Source organism: Egretta garzetta, unplaced genomic scaffold (genome assembly GCF_000687185.1).
Source record: "Egretta garzetta isolate BGI_Z169 unplaced genomic scaffold, ASM68718v1 scaffold442, whole genome shotgun sequence".
Taxonomy (NCBI): Eukaryota; Metazoa; Chordata; class Aves; order Pelecaniformes; family Ardeidae; genus Egretta; species Egretta garzetta.
Window position 1 is genome coordinate 1,863,005 of NW_009258961.1, and position 16,142 is coordinate 1,879,146.

At 38.9% G+C, this 16,142-nt stretch overlaps 1 protein-coding gene across 1 annotated transcript in view; it reads right to left on the reverse strand.

Annotated features, from left to right (window-relative positions):
* ABCC4 (ATP binding cassette subfamily C member 4) overlaps positions 1–16,142 on the reverse strand; it is a 154,296-nt gene that overhangs the window by 21,553 nt on the left and 116,601 nt on the right. The window contains exons 26-29 of the mRNA XM_009634600.2: positions 13,319–13,474; positions 9,371–9,460; positions 8,781–8,893; positions 2,321–2,426 (exon numbers count right to left, since the gene is read on the reverse strand). Of these exons, the coding sequence (XP_009632895.1) occupies positions 2,321–2,426; positions 8,781–8,893; positions 9,371–9,460; positions 13,319–13,474 (465 nt within the window). The remainder of the gene's footprint in view (positions 1–2,320; positions 2,427–8,780; positions 8,894–9,370; positions 9,461–13,318; positions 13,475–16,142) is intronic.

Here is a 16,142-nt window from a genome sequence, read left to right on the forward strand (position 1 = left end):
CTAAACCACATTATTCACTAACCCCAAATTTTAAAATACACCAAAAGCTTTCTTTAGCTGAGTCTTCTCATTTTTTATGATATTTAAGTAAAGGATTAATTTTCCATGAATGCTGTTTTTATTGTTAATGGCACTCTATTAATAGTCTTCTAGAGGGATATTGTTTTTCCTTGCATTTTTCTTATTCTCCAAAATTCTGCTATATTCCCAACAGGAGTTACATGCCTGAATAAATCAAGTAATTAAAAATGTAACAAAAGGACACCTGATACAACTCTGATCATTCTAAATATATCATCATATTTCTGATTTGTCTGGAAGCTGAATCAATAACTGACTAGGGATGTAAAGAAAACAGGTTTATTTAGGGGTCACATCTCAGTTTCCTCCTTTTTTCTGTCCTATGCTTCTCACCCTCCTTTCCACCCAAAAAGTTACAGAAATCTGTAAGAAGATCAAAATGGAGTAACGTAAAGAGATGAAAAATATTTAAGAGTTACTAATGACTGCGGACTCAAAAGGCACATCTTGCAAATCTGTTCCTTAATACTCTAAAGATGTTGAAGGCGTTCAAAAAAGACTGTATTAGAAAATGTATGAACATAAATGGACTTTCAGGAAACTAGAAATCTTAATAGTGACTAAACTGAAACAACATAAGGTTAAGAATAATGCAGACTCTAAAAATGCAGTAGAGTAGCTATATAGTTGGTAATAATACTGAGCAGTTTGGGGAGAAGGGTGTTTTCTACACTTTGTTCCAATGATTTTTGACAAAAAAGTAAATAAAACATCTAGTTCTCACTACAACTGCATGATATTAAAGGTAAAACTAAGAAAACATCTTCATGGAAAGAGCGTTCTGTGCATAACACGTTAATGGTAGTTAACGAACCCAAACCCACAGAAATCCCTTTGGACTGCTAACAAACACACACAGCTATTAATTAGGTCACAGTTGTTTCCTCACAAATCTTTTGTTCACTTTAGTTGTAGAAAACACCAACATATCCATTAGACCTGTGGGGAGGTATTCACCAATGAAGAAAATATTTATTTATTATATGTTAAATGCTTGCAATTACATGACTACTTATGGCAGTTCTGCTGGTTTCTCTCTTTGTAAGTAAACTATAATCACTCAGTTCACAATCTGTTCTACTCCTCAGAACACCACTCACCTCAGTAGATCCAATTGTTTCATTTTATGTACTTCAGGCAACCATTGTAGCTCAATCACAGATTTTAAAATGTTTTGAGCATCAAGTTAAAAAAACATGGAAAGAATTAACATGCTTCATTTTCACAAAGCAAAAGTTGAAGTAAGTATTTTTTTTTAAGGTTACCACTGAGAGGTGAAGGGTAATTTCTGCTTGAAGCCCAGCTAAATTTGAGTTCCGCTCATGAACATGGTGTGCCCACTGCGTCAGTTACTTCATTAACTGGCTGTGAAGAAAATATTTGCAAAGGGCTCCTGTTCCTACTGCAGAAAATTGCAAAACTGCAGGCTGCACATCATTTCAAGGACGGAAACCAGCCTGATTTCCTGAGAGCCTAGGGAAGACCGTTGCCTTTATGGAAATAATCAACAAGTATTTCCTAATTTCTATGTGTGCGCAATGCACCGTGGGGCAGACAAGATGCCAAGAGAGGGTATTTCACAGTGGCAGAGTATATCACTGCTCTTTTGGGAACAAAGATGGCAGAGGCTGCTGGATTGGTAGGGCTGCATCTTTTCTGTTTGAACCTCACTTTAGAAAGCTGGCCACGTTCATTACCTCACCAGTCTAGTTCCTCTTCTCCCACCACCACCCTTGCTCCAGGGCAGCTGCTCCCTCCTTACCTCCATGTTTCCTGCCCCAGAACCTCTACCACTTCCTCCTCACACATCCCACACCACGTACTATTGTCACTGCCTCCCTCAGCCCACCGAGACTGAATTAATAAACCTGACCGAATCCAGATGACTCTGTCCAGAGCCTCTTGGGCGTGTCTTCACAGGCTCCTAGTGCTGGCAGAGTTTATTTGCTCAGGTCTACTGCTGTGCCTCACCTGCAATGGGTTCATGCCTTGCAGGTTGGAAACCACAGGGCCAAACAATGTAAGAAGTTTTTTCAGGTCATTACTTCCAGTTTTATAAGTTGCCAATCACAGTAACTAGGATAGCTAGGTTAACCAGGATAAGTCTAAAGTACGACTTAAACCTCTGCCCACTTTTGGATCAAAATTAAGAAGAAAGAGTCAATAACATTATTATTCTTCAGGAAAAAAAAAAAACAAAACCAAAACAACAGGCATTTTAAGCCATTAGCTGTCTTACCATAATCCTGTCGCTGTCAATAATGGTGTTCAAGCGGTGTGCAATGGTCAGCACTGTGCAGTGAGCAAACTTTTCACGGATCGTCTTTTGAATGAACTCATCTGTTCTGAAACACAGCAAGGACAATGCAGACAAAAATAAGATGTTTGCACAGGTAACTGAATGGCAGACAGGTTTTGTGACTTCATTGAGCATGACTGTATAGCAAGAAATATGTTTATGAAGTCATTACAGTGCTTCTTCCTCTTGTTATATTAGATGACTTGGAGGCATATCATGAAACATACTCCAAAATCTATCCTATAATACTTGAGAAGGAAAACAGTTTCTTCTTGCAAGTAGAGCAATGGATTTAATTTCAGGAGACTAATTTCCCAGGCTTTGATTACAGAAAGAGGAAAATTCTGTGGAGTCAGATATTCCTACAGAATCCTACACAAAAAAAAGGTAATTGCTATTTTCTTTCAAGCTTTAGTTTGTGCACGCAGCAAAGAAAAGTTGGTGAAAGTGAATATCCTTCATCGCAAATCAACTGAAGAACGAACACAAGGCAGCCTGTAACTAAGGTACTTGATTTCAACTGCAAAAGGGGATTAAATAAAGGAGGTAGTTGCTACACTAAACTAGGACTGGAATAGCTCAAGAACTTGAATACAGAAAAAAGAAAACTTGGCATATTCTGTAAATCAAAAGTGTTAACTGGAACACACAACCCAAGGAAAGGGATAAAAGCTTTCAAGTTAAGAGCCTCAACCTACTATATGTATTAACCACCTAAGAAAAGGTTATCAGGAGGAAACATAAGACTTGTAAAGAATGAAAAGTAAGCTAGAGCACAGACACCAAAGTACAGAGTTAAAGTGGTAACTGTCACAAATAAAGCTGAGAAGCGTGAAAAGGAAATAAAATGATATCAAAAGGTATGTAAGACACTAAAATGTTCTTCAGCTGTATAAACAAGCGTTAAGGCAAAAAAGGTGCAATACTCATAAAACTGGAGATTATTCAGGTAACTGTGCAAGAGAAGCACTGACACCACCTAACTTAGAGTATACCACTGAGGCTTAAGTGTGGAAATCTATATAGTCCTCTCTTTAGTCAATGAAAGGCGAAATGCATGGCTGGAAGGTGAAATCGGAGCACCTGAATTAGGCAGCCATCCGGTGATGAATGCCCTCTAGAGGCACCTGACAGCCCACATTGCACAGGAAGCCTTGGCTCCCAACCTGGGCACAAAGCCAGGCCATGTGAATACTCACATAGTGCCTGTCAGCCTTTAAAAAAACCAGTAAGTGGTGACAATGGAGAAAAAGGTACAGAAACTAAAATTCTCACCCAAAATTAGAAGGAAGACACAGAGAACTCAAAATATACTGGGGTTAACTGGACCATGAAAGCTCCAGCCTAGAATTCAGGGACTTGAAGGCATGGGTCTCATTTCCAGGATTTCTATTAAAATACGAAATTGTACTTTTATATATAATGACTGGAGAATAATAAATGCTGTAAGTGGGGTTAAAAAAAGACAAAGGAGGTATCTGGATAAACTGGTATATTTGGGCAGCCGTGTTGGCTTCAATCAGTTGCTTGCAAAGCCTTAATTCTTCAAATAGTTAAAAGTAACTGGAAAATCAAATAAAATACAACGAAGATTCATGCAACACGTCTTCCTCTGACATATTATTTTTTTAGACAGAAGTACTACTCTACATTGAATCTGTCTGCACATGATGAATATGTGGTATCACTTCATAAATTAAGCAAAGAGAATTGTTCTGATGCCACCATGTCAGGAGGCTCTAACAATAAAAAGTGGACAAAGACAACTTGGGAAGCACAGGATGACTTAGAGAAATGGAGTAACCATTAAGTCTCTACAGTAGAAAGCACAAGCTCATGTTCTGAAGGACTGAAAATAACTTCTGTTACAAACTAAGTTTAAGCAATCAGCATGACAAAGGAATAGACAGATCCCAGGACAAGTCATCAGAGAGGAGGAAGAAATAAACAGTTGAGTTCCCACGCATGCTGACTGTCATCTTCATCTGGGGACAGAAACTTTTAAGCTCTGTCACAAGCTTAAGAGGACCGGGTTCTGGGCTGCAGTCTGAGAAAGCTTGCTCCTTCTGCTCCTACTTCCTAAAAGAAGCTTAAGAACATGGTGGGAAGCAGGTGTTCCTCAATTCCTCCTTTTGAACCAAGGTCAGTACACAATCAGGGAAGAGACAGCAGGAGAAGTCCGGACAGAGCCAGGCTCTTTAGCCCTGTGTATTAACAGTCTCCTTAAGAAAAGGAAGTCGTTAATCATTAATGCCCCACATCGCAGCAATACCAGCGCTTTCACCCTGGTGTTAATGCATGTATCTTTTTTTGCAGTCTTCTCAGCAATGCCTCAATGACCTGACAACCCTGACTTTCAAAAGAAAAAAAAATTAAGGCCATACATGAAAACACTCAGTAGGGAAGAGGCTTATATACACAGAGGGCTGCGTTCGCTGCAATGCTTAGAGATAGAGAAACAGAAACAAAAGGTTCAGTACTCTCTAGAAAATGTAAAGAAAGCCTTTTTCTTTGCTTATAGTCAAGCTCAAGGAGAGGTTTCCTACAGAGCTACTAAGAAGCACAGAAAACCATAGCTTACTCAGTACTTTTGAAAACAACTCTTTAAAGGGCTCAAAATGATTTGTAACTCTCAGGTTATTCCTACTGTTATCTGAGAAGAATGCCTCATCCTTGAACATCCCTGTCCTCTGCATTCATTTATTATATCTTCCTTTATTATATGCATTCCTTATAGCACCACCTCTTCCTACATTTACAATAGAAACCATTTCTCATTCTTATATAGATACTATCAAACTATTATCTTAAACAGGTATTTCTTGAATATAAGCTTATCCCCAATGAGAAACTGCTGGCCATACTGTGGGTGTGACAAATGTTCTAAAACAAGACTGCAAAGTAATCAGAAACAGACCTAGTAGCTCCATCTTCAAATATCACAGTATGAAACCCCATTGCAGCCATGCCCGCTGATAGGGACTTGACCTAATTCTCTATAAGGTTCATTGTAGATCTTGGAGTATAGTTTTTGGCGTGGCAGGCAGGGGCACCATCAGTAAGCTCCAGAAGAATCTTGTAAGTAAACATAAAAGACTGACTTACTTGCAAGTAAACATAAAAGACTAAGAAAAGATCTGTGTACAGAATTCCGTGCTGACAGAGTGCAGAAAGTATACTGTGTGCCAGTTAGAGCCATCTACCCTCTAGAAAAGTGCCAAAGGAAGCAGCACTTCTGTCCTTTTTTCAGGGCATAAATGGACCCTTTGTGGCACTCGCTCACACTGAGAAAGTCACCAGGCAAGTGCTAACTGATTCCATCACCCACCTCAGTGGATCAAACCCCATCATCTTTCAGGCACATTAGAAACCAAAGATGCAACCTGAATACCAAACCAGGGCTGCTGGATTACAAAAGCTCAACCCTAATCTGACTGTATGAAAATGGGAACCATGATAGTCCCTGTCACAAGGAACAGTACAATAAGAAATCACAAAATGGTGGTATAGCTGCCCCACCGGCACTGCGGGTTGAGGATCCACCACCAAGTTTCACAGCAACCCAAGATCTGGTGTAACCTGAATTAGCTGACTGTGTAAAAAAAAAAAAAAAAAAAAAAAAAAAAGAAGAATAACCACCAAACCCAAACCAAACCATCTATCTAAAGAGCAAGAATAAATACGACCTGAATAAGAAGCAACAAAGCTGCTGAAAGGAACACTGGATAAGTCATTATCTTCAGCCTAGTGTCCTCCTTGGATTGTCCTGGAAGCGTATCTCACACTACACAATTCCTGAGTGGCTTTGGATAATTTCTCCAAAAGAGAAACACTTACAGATAGCAGTTAGGTGTAACAAAAGGTTACACCTTACAAGGTTAAGATGGCTAATGAACCGAACTATGAGCAATGGCTGTTTTCACCAGACCATGTAAAAACATGGCAGTGGGCTGGTCCCAAAAAATCCTCTCCTCTACAAGCAGTAAAAATACAAGTTAACACATAATACTGTAGTCAGTGTGCAGTGCTTAGTAAGTTCGACTTACTCAATATTTAGAAAAAGTCTCACTTATTAAGGATTTTGCTTCAACATATCATCAAAGTGACTACAGAAAGATTTTCAGCTCTTCTGCTCCAGATTTCATACAACTTTCTGGAATGGTTCAACTGCTATAAAATGATTCCATTCTTCAGGGTAAGAATGCCAGCTTCAGGACCAAGAAGATAAGATCAAATTAAACATCTGTCAGTCATCACGTAAAGCATGCAAGCAGTCTGACTTAAGGCAACCTTCTTTACGGCAAGCTCCTCCTCTCCCTCACGACAGCGCCGACACCCCCGCAGCTCATGCAGAGCAGCTGGCAGCTATGAGGAGTAAGGGGAATAATAAGGGTACCTATGGGAGCTGGAGGATGTAGGAAGGAGGGAGAAAGGTGCACTCCAAACTCCTTCCCTTCACTCCTTTGCTCAGCTTCACTCAGCAGCAGACAAGAACAACCTAGCTGAGCTGGAGGAACATGGTGGGGAGTCCCTCAGCCCTGGGGAAGGTACACTGCACGCCTCCCACCCCGCTGCTGTATCCGATGCCCCGTGCCACCTCGCCTTTCCTTCTCCTCCTACCACCCCCAAACCCTGCCTCCTCACATTTGCTTCCAGATTGAACTGGAGAAGGGACACGGTTGCAGCAATGGTTGAGGCAAGGAGATCAAGAGCCAGAAAAAAAACAAAAAAAAGAAATAACATCTCCAGAGCCGGAGGCAGCTCCCCACGGCTTCCTATCCCAGGTGCTTGATACGATGTGTGCTTGCCGCCAGGCTAGAGACAAGGATGCCAGGTATGGGGGTTGTGCATCAGAAGAGAAGGAGGTTTTCCCTACCTGCCAAAAATGCCTCCCTAACTGCTCAGTTAAGCAACCCACATCAGCATTTCCTGATGAGCGTCCTATCAGATTTCACAGCTGAAAAATACTCGGCTCTAGTTATAGCAGCACATTAAGGAAAAGGTAATAATGACTGTAATGCAAACTGAATTCAAAGAAGAAGTTCCAAGTTATTATTTGTATTGTTATGCCTAGAGTTGATACAAACAAACATCTACCTTATTATAATATATATTGCAGCACACGTTAATCAAGATCAATTAAATGGATACTGTATAAGTTGAGAACACACACATGTGAGATGCCAAAATAGGGAGGATGAGTAAGATGGTATTAAATTTCCACAGCTATGATTAATCACAGTTAATCTATCAGAGCTCAGCCAAAAACAAAGTAATAGTCAAAAAAGAAAAAAAAAAAGGAAAAAAGAGAACCTCTGGGAAGGGAACGCACTTCTCTAAAGGTTTTAGAAAGACACTGTCAGCTGAACTGCAAAGCTACCCTAGTGGCACCACTTCTCCCCCAAGAAGATGTTATAAAAATGAGTCACGCCCAGATGACATACAAAATCCTTAATGCATCTGTTTGAGGGACTTGCTGTGTTATTGTCCTCTTTGGACTTTGAGTTCTCCCTCAAGCCATAGTTTGTTGGAACTATATATTCAGCTCAGACTAATTGATGCAGTACGTTTGCAGTATTGTTTCCAAAATATTTCCACCAGCGTTTCAAATGTTTCAAAAATTAACAGTGGGGGCACTTAGCTATTGGAACAATTTAACAAGGGTTGTCATTGATTTTTTTTTTTTCTATTGAGGTTGGATGTTCTTCTAAAAGTATACTCTAGTTCAAACAGGAATGAATTCAGGAAAGTTCTGCCGGCCTGAGTTATACAAGACAAAAATAATGAATGATAAATGAGTCCCTCCTGTAGCTTTAAACATCTCCAAATCTGTTTTGCAGTTCCTGTGGCGTTTAGGACAGCTTACCTTCCCCCCGACTCTATTTTATCTGTGACCTATTACATTGGCATCTGAGCCATCCGGTTTTGCTTACAGGCATTTTTTCACCTTTCTAGTTTTGGTTTCTTTTTTTTTTGGGGGGAGGGAAGATTAATTATTTAATTTTATTTATTTATTTATTTCCAAGAGGCGTTTCTTCCAGAAATCAACAGAACTCAACTTGTTTCATGGATATTCTGATGTTACTAATCTTCATTTCCAAGGATGTTCTTGTCTTCTTGTCCATGGCTGCAGGACAAATAAACTTTGAATATTGATTTCCCGACTCTATGGAATGCACTGAAATTTGGGACACTTTGAGTGCTTAGTTTATATTAACTGCTCTGTAGCCAAAGCTCAACCACCCCATTTTGAATAGACAGTTATGATGCTATCATTGAAAACATAAAACAGCAATACAAACTACAAGTAATATAAAGCATTTAAGTTCATCTCTACAGTAGAGATGATCACATTAGCAGAAAAAACAGCTCATCTTAACACGACAGATTATGTTTTTACCTTGGGTCCACATTTGCTGTTGCTTCATCGATGATACTAAAATTAGACCCAGATTCTGCCAGCTGAGTCTCCATTTTATTAGGTAGATCTTCTACAACCTCCTTCAGTTGCACCTGTTGACATGTCAACATACTGTAGGATGAGTAACTCTCTTTTAAATCAGCTATTGTGTGTCTGATGACACAACAATAAGTATGCAAGGTTTATCTTTTATATTCTGACACAAAATGAGTAAGTGCCAAGTTGGATTACACAGTGTGTCAGTTATTAGAATTCTAAAAACATTAAAGCACATTGTTAAGAATCTATTAATGTTCATTAAAACTAAGATATGAATCAAAATGTAACCAAAGCATCATCCCAAAGGATAATTTTTTCATAAAAGACTTATATAACAATATACATGCCTATACACACAGGCACAAACATACACATATATACAAACGCACACACAACGGTCTACCTTTCTCCATCAACAGCTATGCCCTTATCAAACCTGATGAAAAAATCTAAAACCTAACACACGCAAGCACTGTAGTGTTATTTGGCTGGGAAATATCAGATGTACATTATCAGATTTAATAAGTCACCTCTTCCAAGGCGTTCCACAGCTCTTCATCGGTGTATTCATTGAAAGGATCTAAGTTTTTCCTCATAGTTCCAGTGAATAAAACAGGCTCCTAAAACCCAGGAAAATTAGCATTCCATTATAAACATAGGGTTTATATTGCAATAGGTAACTTAATAGTAATCAGAACTAACCTATATCAACACTAGCACAGAAATATCCAACAGCAAGCTCTCTTTCATGAAATGCAAAGGAGCATTTCACTGTAGCATGCTTAAATGGGGGGATGGGGAAAGGCAAGTGTTCAACCAGTCTGTATGAAGATAATTTACCAAACAGGACAGGTCTGTTTGCAAATTGCTGCACACAGTTATGTCGGTTCTCAAACAGGCATTTACATGCCACTGTTTTGATGCCACAAGCTATATATATACTTACATGAAATCATTGCTATTCTCCTGGTACTATTAATGAAAACCAGCAAACTACCACTGTCAATGAACTCACACTCCTAAATTACGTTTGGGCAGTTTTGAAAATTTGGTTTTGAAGTAGATAAACCAGAGAGGAATCAAAGAGCTCACAATGCCTTTCTGGTTTTCCTTCTCTACTTGATTGTGTTTTGGTTTTGGTTCTTTTTTTCCATTTCATACCATAAAAGCCCTTCAATTTTACCACCAGAGCCTAAGAGGAACAGCTTTCACCATTTCAACCCAAGTTTAAAGCTATACACGCAAAAGTTAATCTATACTGCCACAGCATCAAAGGCAATTTACTTAGAACTGGAGCACTGCTGGGCAAAGCCCTAACTCAGAATACACCGGGGATTCAAATCACTACCTTCTCCCGTTCAGGTACCAATGTGGATTTACCTGTGGTCAAAGTAAGTTCTGTTCTACTCCAGTTCCCGGTCAGACCAGTAACAGATCATTAGTCAAACTGGCATAAATCAATTCACACTGGAAAATGTAGTGTTTGAGAAGCAGGAAGACAACTTTTGGTCCAGAACTCCTTAAGCAACTGATCAGTACTCAGTGCTGTGAGTTGCCAGACCCGAGTGTCATGCACTGACACGACTTTAGGGCTAAATTCCTCTTAATACCACACATAAACACAACAACAAGTGAAAAGCTGTAATAGTGCTAATCATAAATGGAGATCATTCATCATGTTGTCAGTCATCTTTAAATTGGAGAAATCTTATGCAAAATGTTTTCTTTTTTTCTCCCCTAGGAAATAAAGTCTAACTTATATTGGACAACTTCAGCTTACTCTAAGATTAACCTCTGCCGTCACTTGTGCTCCATCTAACTCTAGTGATGCCCAGCTCCAAAGGGCTGCAGCAAATCAGAGAGAATTTCAACCTTAACCCTTTTATTGTGGCTTCATTTCTAAACCACTCTGAGTGGTATAAAAGGATTAACAAAGACAGAACATGCCACAAGCAATGTAAAAGAATGTATGCATTTCTTGACATAACATGCCAATTCTTTGAAAGTATCTGTTGCATTAGCAACATGTCACTGGAAACCTGTTGAATGCACAAAAGGATTTTAAAAAAACATTAACAGGTTAAAGAACATTTTTCTTCAAAAACACCTAGAAAGCAATTTGTTTACCAATACACATTTTAATACACCATTTGGTGTGTTTTGAAGGTATTGTTACATTTATTTTCTTCTTCAATCCATTTTTATAGGTTGGCAAAATAAGAGGCTGAATTTATAAAGTGTTCATAACTATTATAAAAGTCCTAACAACAGACATGCACTGCAAGAGAAGATAAGGATATTTTTTAATTACCATTTCTGACACAGATTATTATTTAAAATAGTCTGGTTTATGAGAGGAAAGTAATAAGACAAACCTGTAAATAATTGTTGTAAAAATGCTTGCAGTCAGGGAGGCAGACAGCATTTGCATAGAAAGATTTACAAACACAACCTTCACACAGCTCCATCCAAGCAAGCAATTAGAAGCCTAAGCACATTTTTATTTCTCCAGGTAGGTATTTAAACTTACATATAAGAAAACTTCAGTCTTGCCTCATCACTCTCTAGGAATGGTTCTGTTTAGCATGTTTTATGTTATAATTTAAATAAGCAACTCTCCCTCTGGTTTCTTAGCTTCCCACATAATTATGAAGATACATGCTGCAAAATAACTACCTGATGTTACATTACTGTTTTTATTATTGACACTACTACTAACATAGTACAAGACAATGTCTATCACTCAGTTTACCTTATTCTAAACCTTCCTCCTCTTCTTACTACCACCACTTCATAGTTTTGCATACTTTTAGTGGAAACAAGTCTTCCCTTATGTGGAAAAGAAATGCTACCTGCTAGCCTTTGGACACTTAAAACCCTTTGGGACCCTGATGAAAACCCTGTCATATAAACTTGATAAAAGTCACAGAATTCAGCTGGATTAAAGTAGTTTTACAGTCATGTCAATAGACCAATGTATGAAAAAACCCACACATATAATTAAATGCAGCAAACTTTGAGCATCTGCATCACTCAACATGTGGAAACTGTACTTGACCAGCAGTTTTCCTGTCTCAGTACTCTATTTTATTGAACGGGGCTGAATTCTCCCAAACGTAGAAACCACCCACAGTATTTATGAGCAAGGCTTTCAAAAATCTGTAGACCTGGAATGAACTGATGATCATCTACTTTCAGGAGAAAAGAATGCTGCACACAAACAAAAAACAGAACTTAAATCCACATAAAGTCCTCTTTACATACAAAAGAGGACTAGTGCCAGTGAGTACCTCTGCTGTGCAGTAACAAAGCCTTCAGCATGCAGAAACAAAAGACATCCTGTATTAGGCAACAATCCAATTGCTGGGGGAGTGCCTCTTTTTTTTTTTTTTTTTTTTTTATTAAAAACTTAAAAAAAAAACGCTCTTCATTACCATTTTTATCAGATTCTCAGTTTAAAGAAAGTAATACACTCTGAATGCCATCCTGCCAACAGGCTAGCGAACATTCAGATATAAAGATGGTGTAAGGACTCTAAATGCAGCTTCTGTAATAAAATAGAGAGATCTGAGAATTAATGCTAACCATGGCAAACAAATTCCTCTGGTTTCCAGCCTCCTGTCCTATTTACCTGCTAGAATGTCCCAGACAAATTATTAGCCAAAACCATGACTTTTGCATTTGCAGCATATGAGCTTCTCCCGTTCCTCCCTCTCCAGTGGAGAGCAAAAGATCATGGAAGAGGTCAGAGCTCTCATGAAACATGGTAACCCGCATAGCCTCTGCCTTCAGGAAGTTCTGAAGTTATACAGAACCCTTCTCTGATTCAATGCTTCATTTGAAAATAAGACCGTAGAAGAGAAGATCTGTGACTCAGCTTCTAAAGCTCACCAAGTTCAGCTTCTAAAGCTCACCAAGCTTTTGTTTATGGATCATAATGACCCACTCTTCTGTCCGTTCCTTTGCTCTCCTCCTGTCCAGCCTTTGCCAAATAACGGAAAGGCTGGTAGCTCACTTCTAGTTGGCACATTTGCTTTCTAGATCTAGCCTCGGTCAGTTTGTACAGGGGTGACTACAGAAGTCGAAGTGGTCCCTTCAAAGTCCTTTACTAAGGAAGCTTCAGGCAACGCATCAGGCCTGAATTGCTGCCAAAGGATCAAGTGACTTCAAAGAACTGCTGAAGCTGGGTATAGTCCTTTCAGATTTTCTCTGCTCTTTCCCACACTGCTAACATCTACTCACAAGCATTCCAGAGGAACAGACAGGAGACAAAACTAGAAAGAAAATGCTCCTATCCCCAAAGCTGATTCTGTTTATCTTAAAATAATCAAGATCTTACTCAAATATGAATGATGCCTTGCTAAAGTTTCTATGTTTACCGCATACAGGGGTGCAGGGGGAACATATCCCAGCAAAACATTTTAAATACTACAGCATTATATTGAAAACATTTTTAGCAGACCAAGCCACTCTCTTACCTGAGGTATAATTGAAATTTTCTTCCGCAAGTCATGGAGTCCTAGCTCTGACGTCAAGTACTTATCAATCCAAATCTTGCCTTCGGGTTCCGCCAAGCGAAAGAGGGCTGCTATCAGAGAGCTTTTCCCAGCTCCAGTTCTTCCCACTATTCCAACCTACAGAGCAAGCCAAGCTTTACAATTAAACCATGAGCTGTTCAGGATAAATTAATATGTCAAGTAACAGTTTTACAGTATCACAAAATTTATAGCAGAACAAGCACCAAATAAAACTTCTTTATAATTAACATTTTTTCAAGAGGAAAAAACCTCCCCCCAAATCAGTTTCGATTCAGGTGACATTTGGATACCCAACAATTCCTTGGATCATATTAAAAGGTGAAAAATTTTCCCTTAATGTGTGGTGTTTTATTGTGTAAATAAGATAAAGTGGCTTGGTGTATAGAGTAATGTGATTCAATGCTGCTAATTTTTATACTAAACCTGGTTTGCTGGGTGATGTTAGGCAAATCATTTCAGGCATGCACCTACTTCCCAATCCAAAAAAGGACTCCCACAAAGCACTTTGGGAACAATGCATGAGCAGTATTCCCATTTTAAATAACTGAGACGGATTTTGGTTAGCATAGTTAGGGTGACGTACTTCAAAGTAGTCAAAGTAGCCAAAATAAAGCCAAAACTAGCAGGAGGATTATAAACTGTATTCATGCCTCAGACAGCTTCAAGAGAGTATTCACAAGTATTGAAAGAGTTCACAAATATTGAAACTACAAAGGCCTGTGAGCAAGCTGCAATTCCTTTCCAAACAGCAGAAACAGTGAATAATAAAGTCGCAGTGATTCAGGCTTCTGTATGTTCCCAAAGAAAAATCAGCAGCTGTATGCAATGTGAAAAAATAATGCTTCCAGAAAAAAAAGAGGTAGAGAAAACACAAAATATAGGATTGCTAACATTAATGACAAGGGGTTAAGACTTACAAATATTTCATATGAAACCAACACTTAGGAGAAAGTAGGCCCATTAATAAATGAGAGGAGACATATAATTAGTGGTGATTAAATAGCACTTGAACAGCAAACTTTTTTTTAACATGTTGTCTTCAGGTAAAGGATTCTTAGAGAAAACAATGTACAGTAATCAATTGTATCAGAGAAGGTGATGGGAGTAACCCTCTACACAGATCTGATCTGGCAGGATTTGTTATTTCCTGCATTCAGTTCTAATTATTACATTTCCAGAAAGAAATCAACACACTGGAAAGAGTTCAGAGAAGTGCAATATAAAATTAATATGGGTTGGAGATACTGATTTGATGAGGAAGGATTTATGAAGATTAAACATGTACAATATAGCCTGGTGAAGTGATTGGGGTGCAGAAGGGAGGAAGAAACATGAAAACCTTCATGAGTATACGTACAGACACCAGAGGGCAAATACCCACTGCCTGAGACTCAGATGTATGCAGTAATGACTGCTGGAATGAAATTAAGCACAGGAAACATTACATCGAAGAGCAAGGGGAGACTTTCTAACAGCCAGAGAGACTAAGCTCAGACAAAGCAGAAGTGCCCACACTTGATCAAGAATACACAAACCACTAAAAAAGCATACTGCAAGGAGCAACTTAGGCTGCATAATCTAAAAGGTATTTTCTACTTCTATTTTCCGACTCAACAATTTCATCCAGCAATTCATTATTGTGCTATTGTATATAAACTAATTAACATTTATACAGTGCTTATTATTAAAGATAATGCCTAATTTAAGCAAATCTGTTACAATAAATGATAAAATGTCTAGTATTCTAAATTATATCAGTGAAACAAAGGAAAATAGTTTTGAACAGTTACACTACCACTCAGAAAGAAAATGCTGAATGGAGAACACAGACACCCAGAGTTGTGAAAACAAAAGTTCAATTGTTTCTCTGTAAATGTCAGTGATATAAAGTATTGTATTAAGGATATAAAGAAAAAAAACATAAAAAATACATTGATACTTAAAATAAAAATGCAGCTGCTCTGCATATTGTCAAAATCCCACTTTCAGTTTGGCATCAAATGAAAGGACTGCGCTCTTCAGTATTTAGAGGAATCTATTTGTATTTTTGGTCCAATTGACTACAGGCTGCTGAAAATTGACATGAATTTGAAACAGCTCTCAGTATACACTTTTTTTTTTTTTTTTTTTTTTTAAATACATTGTATTCTTCAGAGGCCCATGTTCCTAGCCAGTGCAAATACAGCGACGGCCTGCAAATGCAAGTCCCAGCCACCTAACAGGAATCACATGGCCAGGATTTTGTTGCCCGATGTAAGCCATGTGCATAGACAGGAGTACACCTGCTACGCTGGGCTCATCGTTACTCAAGAGTCACTCGTACTTCAAAGCAGAGCTGCACAAAAAATGAGAGTGAGATTTACAGCGTGTCAGCTGCTCCACTGAAACTGCCCGTGTCTTTATTATCCCTCAGGCAACCTCCCTTTCGTGCTTACGCCGTGCGAGTATTTACGTGAACAGCTGCCATGCCGTAAATCCAGACCCTCACCCTCCCAACTTCTTCATGTAGCCGTACCCTCAGATTTAGGATCTGTCAGGACAAGGCACATTTAACAATATATTCGTCAATAAGCATTCATAGGCACCCTAAAACAAAGACAGTGGTGTTTAGAACCCAAGGCTGCACATGGTAACCTTCTCCTGCTGCAGGAGGAGAGGTTAATCACAGCCAGCTGCTGGCAGAGCTCCTTAGGTGAGCGCTCCCTGGTCTGTCTCTGGCAGACTATGCTATGTCAGCAAAGATGGTTAGAACAGAGGGTCCTTC